At 43.3% G+C, this 15084-nt stretch overlaps 1 protein-coding gene across 2 annotated transcripts in view; it reads left to right on the top strand.

Annotated features, from left to right (window-relative positions):
* The first annotated feature begins 796 nt into the window (after window positions 1–796).
* The window catches only part of Iws1 (interacts with SUPT6H, CTD assembly factor 1), a 44888-nt gene continuing 30600 nt past the window's right edge, over window positions 797–15084 (top strand). The window contains exons 1-2 of one of the 2 annotated variants that reach the window (XM_042685179.1): window positions 797–1099; window positions 3299–3414. In XM_042685179.1, the coding sequence (XP_042541113.1) occupies window positions 1066–1099; window positions 3299–3414 (150 nt within the window). In that variant the 5' untranslated portion in view covers window positions 797–1065. The remainder of the gene's footprint in view (window positions 1100–3298; window positions 3415–15084) is intronic. The other variant, XM_042685178.1, reaches the window with a different exon arrangement.

Genomic DNA, 15084 nt, shown 5'->3' with positions numbered 1-15084 from the left:
GGAAAAAAAGGAGCAAGAACAGCTTTCTCCAGCTGACCTTGCCTCCTGGCTCTAAACAACGAGTGTGCTCTGAAAACTAAGAATTATTACTTTTTTTTTTTTTTCTTTTTTAAGAGCCATGTATCCTGGAGAAGCAAATTCTTGGGGAAATGGCTCCTCACACTCGGGGCATGGAGCAAGTGTGAAGCACTTTTGATTTTTCTTTTTTTTTCCTGTCTTCACTGGATCAAATTCAGGGCCTGGGCATTTTTGCTGAAGGTTAGCTCTACAGCAGGGAGCCTCTCTCTTCTCTCTCCTCTACTCTCTCCTCTCTCCCTGTGTCTCCGAACTTTACTTCCGGTGCTGGCGGCAATCCTCAGATCTCAGCTTCCGGAGTAGCTAGGATAGATTATAGGCGGGAGCCAGTCTTTTGATCACTCGAGTGGGCAACCCTTCCGAATCTGTGGCCTTTGAACTACAAGTCCCAGAGAGCAATGCGCCGCTCTCTTCCGGGAGGCACGGCCAGAACCAAGCCCTCGCTGCAAGATGGAAACGCTAGTTATTTATACAAACGATAAAAAAAATGTTATCTTAGCGGTTTTTCACTATTCGGGAAGGCAAATGAGATGCTCCCCCATAGAAGGAGCAAGCAAGTAACTGAGTTTTCGTGGAGGAAAGCCCCGGCGTCTCCTGAAGAAATCACTTAGCAGAACCCAGCCTTCCGCTCAAACTTTCCCAGTAGTCTCCTTTCTTTTGCGTCTTTTCTGTTCCGCCTTCTCATTGGTTGGTTGGCGGTGACGGCGCCTGCGCACTGCATATCTTTAAGGGTCACGGGCAGACGCCATTTTGGCCCAGAGGTGCTTCTGGGAGGTAGAGCCCGCGTCCGTACCCTGCCCTGCCCCCAGGTACGGCCTTCCTCGCCCGGGTTCGCCTTGGTCGCGGCTGCTCTCCCGAGCTGGGCCCCGTCGGAGCTCTCCGGCCAGGCGGGCGTTGTTGGAGCCGGGCGGCCGTGAGGAGGGTCGCACAGTCGGGCAGGACGCGCCGAGGCGGCGCGGGGCGCGGACAGCCCGCGAGAGCCCGCCCGCCATGGACTCCGAGTACTACCGCGGCGACCAGTCAGGTGGGTCCGGGCACGGGCGCCCCTGCGGCCAGCCGGGGGAGGCCCGCGCCGGTCCCGCCTCGGTCTTCTCGCTGGTGACTGCTCCCGCCTCGGGTCTGGCCGCGGGAGTGCGGGGCCGCGCGGGCCCGGGGGGCAAGGCGGTCAGCCGAGGGCTCTGCCCACTCCGGGGCAGCAGCTTGCGCGCCGAGTGCAGGAGCAGTGTTTCCCGCTCGGGGATTTTTTTCCGGGACTCGAGAGTGCCCGAGAATCCGATGCCAGTGCTCGGTGCGAGCCGCGGTCCCTCGTGGCTAGTTCGCTCCGCTTGGGCTCCCCCGCCTGCTGCGCGGGCTGCCTGGGAGGGACGTGCGGGACGGACGTGGGTGAAGGCTGCGTCCGCCGCTCCTCAGGGCTTCCTCTGGCGACCTTCCCTTTTCTCCTCACCCGGGTTTTGTCTTTTTTTCTTGCTTATTCGTGTACGCACCCTGGGCCTCCCCGTGTTAGGCACCGGAGATCCAACGGGGTGCATTGCTTTTCCCTTAGCGTAACATCTCGCTCTGTATCAAAAGTGCCTACATTGTTTAAAGGTGACGCTCTTTGGCGGTCTGAGTTTAGTATGTGTCTTTAAGACAGCAAATAAAACTGCAGATGCTTTTGTGAATACGCACTGCTGTTGTACTTTAAAGCCGTTCAGTAATCAGTTCCTTTGTTTTAAAAGTACTTATAGTGCATAGATTGTATTAAAAGAAGTAATAAAGATGGAAATAATAAGAAAGGAAGCAGTTCCGAGACCATCCTTCCTCCTTTGGTCTTCTCTGTCTTTCCCTAATTTATGCTATCTGTTGTTGCCTCATTTTTAGGCATCTGTAATGACTTCTTATTATGTGGGGCAGTGTTTTAACAAAACCCCTAGGTGTGCTCTTCTCCCATGGTCCCACTGTTGCAACATAACTGTTAAACACCAAAACTGTTATTATTTTTATTGTGATTATATAAATTTAAGTCCTTTTGTTAAGAGGCTTATTAGTATAACACTGATTCCATTTTTATATAACGTTTTGGGGTTTCTGTAGTTGGCTGCCTCATTTTTTAAAATTCATTTTTAAACCTCTTCCTATGTCCTTAAACAACATTATAATCGTCTCAGAAGAGTATAGGTTAAAGTTAGGTAGCAATTCATATTTACCATGCACATTGTAATACAGTATATTCTTTTTTTTCTTTCTTTTTTTTTTTTTTTTTGCCAATCCTGAGGCTTGAACTCAGGGCCTGAGTACTTTCCCTGAGCCTCTCTATGCTCAAGGCTAGCACTCACCACTTGAGCCACAGTGCGACTTCTGGCTTTTTCTGTTTATGTGCTACTGAGGAATCAAACCCAGGGCTTCATGCTTGCTAGGCAAGCACTCTACCACTAAGCCACATTCCCAGCCCATTAGTATATTCTTTAAAGAGTTTTTACTATTTCTGGACCAGAGTTCCTTGTATTCTTCATTCATAAATAGACATATTTGTAAATAATACACCAGGCTTCTGGGATCCAGGGTTCTGAGTCCAGCGATTCAGAAGTGAATTGAAGAGCCACAGTAAACAAAATACCTTGTAAATTATGTAGATTAGGAGATGATTAGTGGTGTGGAGAGACAGTATGAAGTTGAAATAGCTTCAAAGCCCAGTATTTAGAAATTGAGTTGGTATTCCATACTCTCGCTCTTTCTTTTTCTTTCTTTCTCTCTTTCTCTTTCTCTCTTTCTCTCTCTCTTTCTCTCTTTCTTTCTTTCTTCCTTTCTCTTTCGTTGGTCATGAAGCTTTTAACTCAGGGCCTGGGTGTTGTCCTTGAGCTCTTTTGCTCGAGGCTAGTGCTCTACCACTTTGAGCCACAGGTCCACTTCGAGTTTTCTGGTGGTTAGTTGGAGATAAGGGTCTCACTGACTTTTCTGCTGGGGCTGGCTTTGAACCAAATTCCTCAGATCTCAGTCTCCTGAGTAGCTAGTATTACAGGCATGAGTCACCAATGCCCAGCATTCAGTGCTGTTCCTTAAGCTTCACATTCTTTCAAAGAGCTGATTTGCTGCTACATCTGTCACATTACATGTTAATGACTGTTGGATTTTGCTTCTTTGATGGTAGTAACTTCAACTCTTAAATTCCTTGATATACTATGTCCAGGTTAGCTGTAGATGTCATCCTACAGCATAAGTGGCTTTGTGCTTTCTTTTTAAGCAGATGATGGTGGTGCTACTCCAGTACAGGATGAGCGAGATTCAGGATCAGATGGTGAGGACGATGTAAATGAGCAGCCCTCCGGATCAGACACTGGAAGTGTAGAGCGGCATTCAGAGGTATCAGCTAAACAACTTCTTTGGGGATGCTTTTACTTTGTATTTCTGGGAAGCCTTTTATTTAGGAGTGGTAGACACCCTGCCACATAGGGTTTAGGCTTTTATTCCTCGGAGTAAATGAATATAAATTAGTACAAAACTTTTTTTAAAAACATAAACAGGGTTGTTCTGGTTACTGATGAAATCAAAGAAGTAAGTTTTACTGGATTGAATTTCAAATATTGGACAGTTTTAAACTGAAAATACATATTCAGAAAAACAAGTCAGTCTTTCTGGAAATCCTTACGTTAAGTGACATAGGGATGTGTAGGTACAGGTCAGTGGGATAGGGTGTGAATTTAGCATACTCGGAGTCTTAGGTTAGGTCCTTACCCCTGTCCCTCCTTTCCCCCCTAAAATGTCATAGTGTTTGGATATAATCTTCCTTCAACCTGTATACTTCGATCTCTCTAGATTCTTAATAGTAGCTAATACAATGAGAACGCTTTGTAAATAGTTGCATAAGGATAGATAACTAACTTTATAGTATATACCAGCAACATGTCACATTGATTTTTTTCAAATAATTTTTGATCTGCAGTATGTGGTTGGTTGAGTGTTGTTCACAGACTCCCTAATTGTTGATATTTAGATAGCAGGTCACTATTTTTCCCCCTTTCTGGCCATACCTGGCTAGTAAATTCTTGTGGCCCCTTGATTGTGGTTTTGTTAATAATTTTTTTTTTTTGTCATGGGGCTTGAACTCTGGGCTTGGGTGCTGTCCTTGTGCTCTTCAGCTCAAGGCAAGTGCTCTACCGCTTGAGCCAACAGCACCACTTCCGGTTTTCTAGCGGTTTATTGGAGAGAGTCTCACAAACTTTCCTGCTCGGGCTGGCTTTGAATCACGATCCTCAGATCTCAGCCTCCTGAGTAGCTAGGATTGCAGGCGTGAGCCACCGGAGCCCAGCTTTGATTGTGATTTTGTTTTCAACACTGTGCTTGGGCAAGAATTGCTCTGCAATCTAATCCCACCAAATTCTGGCTCCTCTGATAACATTCTAACCTCAGATTTCTCTTAACTGTTTTAGTCCCTCATTTGGTCCTGCATACTAGCTGGCCTATAGTTTAGATTGTGTCTTGATTCTCTTCCAAAGTACCTTCTACTACAGTTTCTCCAAATCTGGTTGCAAATGAAGCCAGTTTCTTTGGGAAGAGATTTGGAGCTATTTGGTTTATAGCCTTCATTTTCCCCAGGGCTTTGGAGTTGCTGGTAGAATAATGGCAAGTATCTCCCTGAATGGTACCCCAACTGTAGAAGTGGAGTTCTCAGTGGGAGGCAGGAAAAAGGCAGCAGCCACTCTCCTGGCAGGTTCTTAAAAGATGGGGTGTATGTGATGAGAATTCTAGTTTTGTCAGTGGGCTGCACTTAAGGTAGAGCCACCTTTCATGTTCAAAACCTTCTAGGAAGATGATGGAGAGTCCTGTCTCTGAAGTGTGCTCACCATGGACCATTGTTTTTCTAACTGGCATCTGAGCCAGGATGTCCTCCTCTCCTTGGGAAGAAAGCCTTCTCACTGGGAGAAGGGGAAGAGGTTTTGGTTGTTGTAATACAGTGAGGTTTGAAGGAGAGGGTGATGTTGGTTCAGATACCAGAGATTAGCTACTTACTGAATTTTCACAGATGTTCCATTTGCTCTTTACACTTGGGCTCATTTCCAGGAGGTCTTAAATGATTGGTTTTTAAATAATTTCTCATTGGTTTCAGAGGGGAGCAGGTCAACAGAACTTCTGATGTCATAGTTTCACAAGCCCCAATTGGGCTTAATTTTTATCTTTTCTAGTTGACTAAGCCTTTCCATATTCCTCCATTTAAAACCAGAGGGACTCGGTATGTTTTACCATGATGTCCATTGGGTCCTTTAGGTTCTTTTCCTTGACTCTTTTTCTGTGTGTGGATGAATTAGGTCTCCAAGTCCTGTCCATGGGCCACCCTGCACATAGAGTAAGTAGTCTTCTATTGCTTTCCTATTGATCAAGAGATCTTGCCAGGCCAGCTGTGGGCACTTGGGTACATGCCTGCCTGTACATAATAGGATATTTGACATTTTGGCTCCCCATACATTCAATAAAATAAATGCCTATACCCCATCCTCCTCCATCACTGACAACCACATATGGTCCCTTATCTTTGTGAATTTCCCCTTAAGTGAAGAGCTAGATCAAACCTTGGATTCAGAAACCTGAAAAAGACAAATGAGTTGTGGGAAACAAAGAAATAGTAAACATTAAGCAATACAGAAGATGAGTGGCTAAAACATAAACATAAGAATAACAGTGTAAAGCCAGGTGCCAGTGGCTCATGCCTGTAATCCTAGCTACTCAGGAGACTGAGATCTGAGGATCATGGTTCAAAGCCAGCCTGGGCAGGAAAGTCTATGAGACTCTTTTTTTTGTGTGTGTGTCCAGTCGTGGGGCCTGAACTCTGGGCCTGGGCACTGTCCCTCAGCTCTTCAGCTCAAGGCTAGCGCTCTACCACTTGAGCCACAGCGCCACTTCCAGCTTTTTTCTTTTTGCTTATGTGGTGCTGAGGACTCGAACCCAGGGCCTCAGGCATGCAAGGCAAGCGCTCTACCACTGAGCTACCTTCCCAGCGCCGCCCCCCCCCCCCCCCCCCCCCCCCCCCCCCCCCCCCCGTGAGGCTCTTATCTCCAGTAACCTCTAGAAAACTGGAAGTGGTGCTGTGGCTCAAGTGTTAGATTACTCGCCTTGAGTTGAAGGGTGCAGGGACAGCGCCCAGGTCCAGAGTTCAAGCCCCATGACCGACAAAAAAAAAAAAATAATAATAATAAAAATAATGACAGTGTAGTTTTGAAATATTTAGTGATAACACATTGTGTTACTTGACAAATATAAGTTATTAAAGTATAACTTCAGGGATCATGGGTGATGTTTAGTTGAAAAGTGCTTGCTTAATGTGTTTGGTATACTTACGGCCCTAGGTTTAGTCCTCACCATTAAAAAAAATTGCAACTCTAGATTTTAATTTAATTATTAAAAATAATTTTACATAAAGAGACAGAAAGGATATTCCTTGTAACAAAATGTACATGATGATGATCTTTGGGTGATATGACATTTATCTTTTTTTCTGTAGTGTACTAGGGCAGATACTACTTTAAGGAAGCTAAGTCACAGATAGTTACAAAAAATAGTTATAGTTATTTAAAAAAATACTTGCCATATAAAATTTATTTGTTTATTTATTGAGTTACTGGGGTTTGATGCTCTGCCACTTAAGCCCTTCTGCCAGTTCTGAAATGAAAATTACAAGTAATGTCCTAGTTGGGTACTGGTGGCTCATGCCTATAATCCTAGCTACTCAGGAGGCTGAGATCTGAGGATCATGGTATGAAGCCAACCCAGGTATGAAAGTCTGTGAGACTCTTTATTTCCAATTAACCACCAAAAATTCAGAAGTGGACCTATGGCTCAAGTGCTAGAGCACTAACCTTGAACAAAAAAGCTCAGGGACAGTGCCCACACTCTTGAGTTCAAGCCCTACTACTGGCACCAAAAGAAAAAAAAGTCTTTGAGCATTATCTTTACCTTGGTTTTCTTTTTCTTTTTTTAAAATTGTTTATAAAGGTTTGCTCAGGGGGCTGGGAAGGTGGCTCAGTGGTAGAGTGCTGGCCTTGCATGCATGAGGCCCTGGGTTCGATTCCTCAGCATCACGTAAGCAGAAAAAGCTGGAAGTGGTGCTGTGGCTCAAGTGGTAGATCGCTGGCCTTGAGCTGAAGAGCTGAGGGACAGTGCCCAGCAGAAGGGTTACAGATACATAAATGAGGTAATGAGTACAATCTTGTTGAACACTGTCTCCCTCCCCTTACTCTCTCCCAGTTTTTCCCTCCCATCCCCACACACAAGTTGTATAATTCTTTTTCAACATAGTGTCTACTGAGTACCAATGCTGTATTTGTTCACCCTTTGTCCTTTCATTTCTCTGCCCTCCTTACCCTCCCAAAGACAGATAAACAAACAAGACAAAAAGAGAAGAAAGCAAAAACAGCAACGAAGAAAAAACTTGTTTTCATTTCCTGGAGTTCATTAAATATTTCAATAAATATTATTTTATATGATGAGATGCACATAGGCATTGTGCCTTTCGGTTCCTCTCCTAAAAGTATTCTCTTTTGGCCTCCCTGTGTGTGAATGTCTAGAGTCCTGTATAATTTAATTAATCATGTCCTAGTGTATTTTAGATCTAGGTACTGCAGATGAGAGAAAACATGCACCCTTTGTCTTTCTGAGCTTAGCTTACTTCCCTTGCCATGATTTGTTTTAGGTCTATTCATTTCCCTGCAAATGACATAATAATCTAATGGCTGTTTAAAATTCCATTGTGTAGGGACTGGGGAAGGTGGCTCAGCGGTAGAGCGCTTGCCTTGCATGCATGAGGCCCTGGGTTCGATTCCTCAGCACCACATAAGCAAAAAGAAAAAAGCCGGAAGTGGCGCTATGGCTCAAGTGGTAGAGCATTAGCCTTGAGCTGAAGAGCTGAGGGACAGTCCCCAGGCCCAGAGTTCAGGCCCCACGACCGCCTCCCTCCCCCCCACCAAAAAAAATTCCATTGTGTATGGCTACCACTTTTTTTTTTTTGATCCATTAATCTATTGTAGGGCATCTGGGCTGTTTTCATAGCTTGGCTGTTTTGAGTAGTGCAGCAGTGAACATGGATGTGCAAGGGTCTTTATGGTGTCCTGGCTTATGATGTTCTGGGTAGCTATACAGGAGTGATATGGCTGGGTGGTAGGGGATATCTAGGTTTAGTTTTTTGAAAAAACCTCCAGACTGTTGTCTAGAGAGGTTGTACTAGTTTACATTCCCACCAACAGTGCAGTAGGAATCCTTTTCCCCTACATTCCCACCAACATATATTGTTGCTCAAATTTACAATGTTGGCCAGTCTCAATAAGGTGAGATGGAATCTCCAAGTTGTTTTGATTTTCATTTCCTTTATGGCCAGGGATGATGAGCATTTCCTCATGTGTTTCTTTGCCATTATCACCTCTTCTTCTGAGAAGTCTCTCCTTAGCTCATTTGTCCATTTAGAGATTGGTTTATTATCTTTGGAAGAGGTTAATTTCTTGAGTTCTTTGTATCCTGGATATTAGGCCTTTGTCAGACATATTGCTGGTATTAGACTTGATTATATATTTAAGTGATTGTGGGGGCGGGGGTGGGGGAGAAAGGGATGCAATATTGGATTTGAACTCAGGTGAGATCCTTGTGCCTGCTGGGCCAGTGCTATGCCTCCAGCCCTAGTGCTTAATTTTTAATGTCACATCTGTTTTGCTCAATTGTGGGTTTTCCAAGAGTGTTTATCTACTGTAGAGCACTTTGAGAACTCACTCTGCTGGAGTAGAGCCATTTGAGTACCTCTTGGAATGGGTGGCCCTTGAATGTGGCAATTTTAACTAGTTGCCAGTTCTAATTTTTGTTATTTTACTTTTTTTATTTTTGTTTTTTTTGTTTTTATTTTTTGTTTTTATTTATTTTGTTTTTGTTATTTTTTTATTTTTTGGTTGGTCATGGGGCTTAAACTCTGGCCTTGGGCGCTGTCCCTCAGCTCTTCAGTTCAAGGCTAGTGCTCTACCACTTGAGCCATAGCGCCACTTCTGATTTTCTGGTGGTTAATTGGAGATGAGTCTCATGGACTTTTCTGCCTGGGCTGGCTTTGAACTGCCATCCTCAGATCTCAGCCTCCTGAGTAGCTAGGATTACAGGTGTGAGCCATCAGCTCCCAGCTTACTGTAATATTTTTTTAGCATAAAATTAACTGTGGTTTTAAGTCAGCTGGTTTCTCCTTTGTGGAAAATATTATTAAAAGGAATTTTTTTTTTTGGGGGTCCGGTTGGGGGGCCTGAACTCTGGGCCTGGGCACTGTCCCTCAGCTCTTCAGCTCAAGGCTAGCGCTCTACTACCTGAGCCACAGCGCCACTTCCGGCTATTTTTCTTTTTGCTTATGTGGTGCTGAGGAATCGAACCCAGGACCTCAGGCATGCAAGGCAAGCGCTCTACCACTGAGCCACCTTCCCAGCCCTAAAAGGAATGTTTTTAAATTTAAAAAATCTATAGATTTCACCTACTAAGAAAAGTAGAGTGTTCTGCAGGTTCCACAGGCAGATAGAACCTAACACTGTTCAGAAAGTGGTTTGAAATAGAACCTAGCCTTTTCATTTTCTGACTATAGGCCAGATGCAGCGGGCCCAGTTATACATCTGCTGTTGAAGTTGGCACCAGCCCCGAACCCCTTTAGCTCATCATCAACTTTGAGTTCAGTAAGGATGAAGGTCTGCTTTTGTTTCAGTCTTTCCACCAAGAGTTCATGTTAGTATAAGGAACACATTATTGCAGTGAACACATCAAAACAGTAGACTTTCTTTGCCGTAGCTGTGCTTGTTCACTCTGTTTGTTACTAGTGCTTGATTCCATCTGCATGTTCCTTGTGCTGTCATTTTCTGTTAAGCATTGCTTATGGGTTTCTTTTTTATTTCTTTGAATTTATCTTTTTTCAATGCCTCTGGTAAAATATATGTTTTTAAAATAGTCTCTGATCTTCAGAGTATAGCGACATTAAGTTGGGTGAACACTTTGGCAGCACTGGCCTCATGCTTAGCAATGCAATAGAGGCACCTTTCCCTGGACCTACCTAGTTAATACCTGCAGATAATCAGCACAAAAGTGTATATGGTTTTTACCAAAGCTCCCCAAGTGAGTCTTATGTACACTGAAGTTTGGGTGGGGACTGGTGGTAAGACTCATAGGGTTGATCTTATTGAAAGGGCAGAAATGTGTCATTTGCCTTTGTCATTATCCAAACTTAAGCTTTGTCTAAAAGCTTTTTTCTTCTTGTTTTTGACTTCCTAAGATCAAACCAGCTTCTGACACAAGGGACACTATAGTATGTAGTTTCATTTTTTTATGTGCATGCTGTAGTAAAGAATAAAGTTTTAGCCTGGTGTGGTGGCTCATGCCTATAATCCTAACTACCCAGGAGGTTGAGATCTGAGGATCTTGGTTCAAAGCCAGCCCAGGCAGGAAAGTTCATGAGACTCTTATATCCAGTTAACACCCAGAAAACTGGAAGTGGTGCTGTGGCTCAAGTGGTAGAGCACTAGCCTTGAGCACAAAAAGGCTCAGGGACAGTGCCCAGGCCCTGAGTTCAAGCTCCATAACTGGCCAAGAGTTTTTTGGGGGGGAAGGGGGTCCGGTCGTGGGGCCTGAACTCTGGGCCTGAGTGCTGTCCCTCAGCTCTTCAGCTCAAGACCATTGCTCTACCACTTGAGCCACAGCGCCACTTCCAACTTTTTTCTTTTTGCTTATATGGTGCTGAGGAATCTAACACAGGGCTTCATGCATGCAAGGCAAGCACTCTACCACTGAGCCACCTTCCCAGCCCTGCAAAAGAGTTTTAAAATCCCCTCCCATTCCCTTGTTTGGTGCTCTTCCTGTGGCTTGAATGCAGGACCTGGGCTCTGTTGAGCTTTTTTGCTCAAAGTTAGCATTCTGCCACTTGAGCCACAGCTCTACACCTGGCTTATTTTGGGGGTGCTGGTAGTGCTTAGTTGGAGATAAGAGTCTTATAAACTTTCTTGCTGGCTTTGAACTGCAGTCCTCATATTTCAGCCTCCTGAGTAGCTAGAATGCCAGTGTGAGCCATTAGTAGTCACTAATAGATCTAAATTCTAATAGATCTAAATTCTGTGGTGTTACATCTAAATTTTTTATTCTATTGACTAACACTTTTTTTTTTCTTTTTTGTGATTCTAGGACTTGAACTCAGGGTCTTGAGCTTGCTAGACAAGGTATTCTTCCACTTAAGCCACACCTCCCACCTTTTTTGCCTTCATTATCAAAGTGTAGAGTCTCACTTTTTTCTCTTGGCAGTTAAGATTGTGGGGATTGCTGGGGATAGACTCACACCTCTGTACATAGTCATTGGTTAGGATGGAGTCTCATGAAATTCCTTTGTCTAGGCTGTTTACAAACCACAAGCCTCATCTCATCTCTTCCTCTCACCTGGCTTGAGTATGACTTTGTTACTTTTTATTTCCATTCCTCAACATGCTACACATAATAAAAGAATATACAGGTTTTTCAGAAGCTCCTTAATATTGATGGAAATTCATTAAACAATCATTATCATATGTAATTCCCTCATAAAGTTGCTTGTTTTGCATGTGTCCTGAGATCCAGGGGTAGAAGATAGAAGAGGTGTTTGGGGATGACTGACAGTTTGTAGCATTCCTCTTTTGGGAATGGTTCCCTGTTGACTATGCTCTGCCTGTAACAAATAGATCAAATAATTTCTTTCAGGAATTTAAAGTTGAGGTTCTTTTTTTTGCCAGTCATGGGGCCTGAACTCTGGGCCTGGGTGGCACTGTCCCTCAGCTCTTCAGCTCAAGGCTATGCTCTAGCACTTGAGCCACAGCCCCACTTTGGGCTTTTTCTGCTTATGTGGTGCTGAGGAATCAAACCCAGGACATCATGCGTGCAAGGCAAGCACTCTACCACTGAGCCACTTTCCCAGCCCTAAAGTTGAGGTTCTTGACACTGAAATTTAAGCACAGTTAAAGTCATATTTCTGACAGACTTAGCTCTCTGAGCTGCCTTGGTTTTTACTTTTTCTGTCATTCATAGTATTTGGATTTTGAGAACATGGTTCTTTCTTCTGGATGTAGGCAGAAATAATTCCTATTTTCAGCTAAAATAAACTTAGTCAAACATGAATATGATTATAAGAGTTATGTGACTTATGGGATTATAATCTCTGTACAATTGCTTAAAAATAATAAAAAGTTATATGATGAGTATGTCATGGAAAGCATTTCAAAAGCACTTTCATATTCTCCTTTGCCTCTTGGTTCCTGTAGCCTACTGTCCCCCATTCTAGTTAACTTTTTTTTTTGGGGGGGGTCCGGTCGTGGGGTCTGAACTCTGGGCCTGGGCACTGTCCCTCAGTTCTTCAGCTCAAGGCTAGTGCTCTACCACTTGAGCCACAGCGCCACTTCCAGCTTTTTTCTTTTTGCTTATGTGGTGCTGAGGAATCGAACCCAGGGCCTCATGCATGCAAGGCAAGCCCTCTACCACTGAGCCACCTTCCCAGCCCCCTAGTTAACTTCTTTATTCGGTCATCACACACTTAAATGAACAAATACTTGTTGTCTATACATCTTTGCAGCTCAGTTTCACATAGGTCAATTTCCTGTGAAAGGTTTTTAAAATACACTAGTGCATATCATACTAATGTGTAGTTAGTGGTATGTTTGGGAGGCTCATTAAACCTTGGCTTCCAAGGGCCAGCCACTGAAACAATCTGGCCATTGATTGCTAGTACCTTGTAAATTGCAGACACTAAATAAATACTTGTTGCATAATTTATTATCTGCTTTATGTTATCCCCACTTAACTCTTTGATTATTTATTCAAAAAATGATGTGAATAGTATGTTCTGCTGACTATTCTGAGCTCTAGAAATATTTTAGTGATGAAAACAAAAATGCTTGCCTTTGTAGAGCGAAGTTCTAAATAAAAATTTTCATCCAAAATTCTTTTAAATTGGGAATGGTGACTGAAATTAATTTGAAACAGTGTTTGGAGTACTATATAATAATTACAAGATTCTATGCTCATGGGCTGGGAAGGTGGCTCAGTGGTAGAGCGCTTGCCTTGCATGCATGAGGCCCTAGGTTCAATTCCTCAGCACCACATAAGCAAAAAGAAAAAAGCTGGAAGTAGTGCTGTGGCTCAAGTGGTAGAGCACTAGCCTTGAGCTGAAGAGCTGAGGGACAGCGCCCAGGCCCAGTGTTCAGGCCCCACGACTGGACCCCCCCCCCCCCCCCCCAAAAAAAAAAAAAAAAAAAAAAATTCTGTGCTCTCCCTATAGTGCCATTTACACTGATACGCCACAAAAAGTTATTGATGCGGAGTGCCCAGTGAGGAAAATGCCTTTGGGAATTTGGAAAAGATTATCCTCTTTGAAAATTTCCTGAACATGTTTTATTTTATTTTTATATTTAGGAATTGGAGTTTCTTGTCAATGATGTGCTGTTGTGGTGGTAATACAATATGGACATTTAAGACTAGCTTTCTAGGCTTGCTTATTTTATAATTGAGTAAATGCTGTGTACTTAGTTAGCCTTCTTTAAATGAGCCTAGGGTAAGTTGAATGTCAGTTTTCTGAAAACAACTTCCTGCTATTTATCATTAGAGTCTTTGCTCCTTGAAAATAGATCTGTAAGGCTGGGAAGGTGGCTCAGTGGTAGAGTGCTTGCCTTGTGTGCATGAGGCCCTGGGTTCAATTCCTCAGCACCACATAAGTAGAAGCAGGAAGTGGCACTGTGGCTCAAGTGGTAGAGTGCTAGCCTTGAGCTGAAGAGCTCAGGGACAGCACCCAGGCCCAGATTCAGGCCCACAACTGACATAAAAAAAAGAAAATAGATCTGTGGCAAGATCCTGTAGTTATTGTCATATTCTAACATAACTATATGATATAGCCCAGTAGACTTGGAAGATGGAACACTCAGAAATGTTTATTTAGCAGTACTGCTAAGTTTGCATTAGTAATTTTTCAGTAAGGTCTTGTAGTATTGGGCTAGCTTCAAGACTTTCCATCTGTCTACCTGTCCTGTATAGCTGTACCACCGCACTTGTCTTGTTGATTAAGATGGGGTCTTGTTAACTCTTGCCTGGATTGGCCTCTCTCTTGCAGTCTTGCTTCAGTCTCTAGTGCTCTGGGATTGCAGCACCATGATACCTACCATGCCCTGCTTACTTTTACTTTTTTTGTTACCAGTCTTGGGACTGAAGCTCAGGACCTGGATGCTGTCCCTGGGCTGTCCTCCCCACCCCCCCTTAAGGCTAGTACTCTGCCATTTGAGCCATAACTCCACTTCTGACTTTATGGTGATTAATGGAGATGAGAGTCATATGGACTTTCCTGCCTAGGTTGGCTTTGAACTTTGATCTTCAGATCTCAGCCTCCTTAGTAACTAGGATTACATGTTTGAGCCACTGGCATGCAGCCTTACTTTCACTTTTCAAATCAGAATATTATTGAAAGCTGAGATTGTAGTGTTCTTAATGCTAAAATACTTGGGATATTTTGATTTGTTTCATTTTGTAATATTTCTCAGCATTTTTATATGTGTATATCGAGTTTGTATCTTTGAGCATGTTTTTAAGGTAGTTATTTTAAGTTACATTATATATCAGTTTAATTAGATTAGTCTGTTCTCCCTTCTCTTTTAGAATTATTTGATGCTTGACTATGACTACTTCAAACTAACTCCTCTTCCCTTCTCTCTCCCTCTCCCCTTCCCTTTCTCCCTCTTTTTCTGCAACAGGATCTTACTATGTAGCTCAGTCTGGCCTCAAACTTTTGATCTTCTTCCTGCCTCTTCTGGGATTACAAGTGTTTGCCAGCACATCTGGTTAAAATCTCTCTCTCTCTCTCTCTCTCTCTTTTTTTACCATGAGAAGTACTGTTGCGAAGGAATGATCCAACAAGAGAGAGCCAAGTGTGGTACTGAGGGACTTAGGAAAGTTAATACTTAGGAGATGGTTGTCTAAATTCTCTTCTTTGTTTAGATTTTGCTGGGATGCTGTATGTTATTTAAAACTAAGTTTTAT

Source organism: Dipodomys spectabilis, unplaced genomic scaffold (genome assembly GCF_019054845.1).
Source record: "Dipodomys spectabilis isolate Male_0828 unplaced genomic scaffold, ASM1905484v1 ptg000094l, whole genome shotgun sequence".
Taxonomy (NCBI): Eukaryota; Metazoa; Chordata; class Mammalia; order Rodentia; family Heteromyidae; genus Dipodomys; species Dipodomys spectabilis.
Note: the sequence above shows the minus strand (reverse complement) of the source record. Positions and strands in the feature narration are given on the sequence as shown.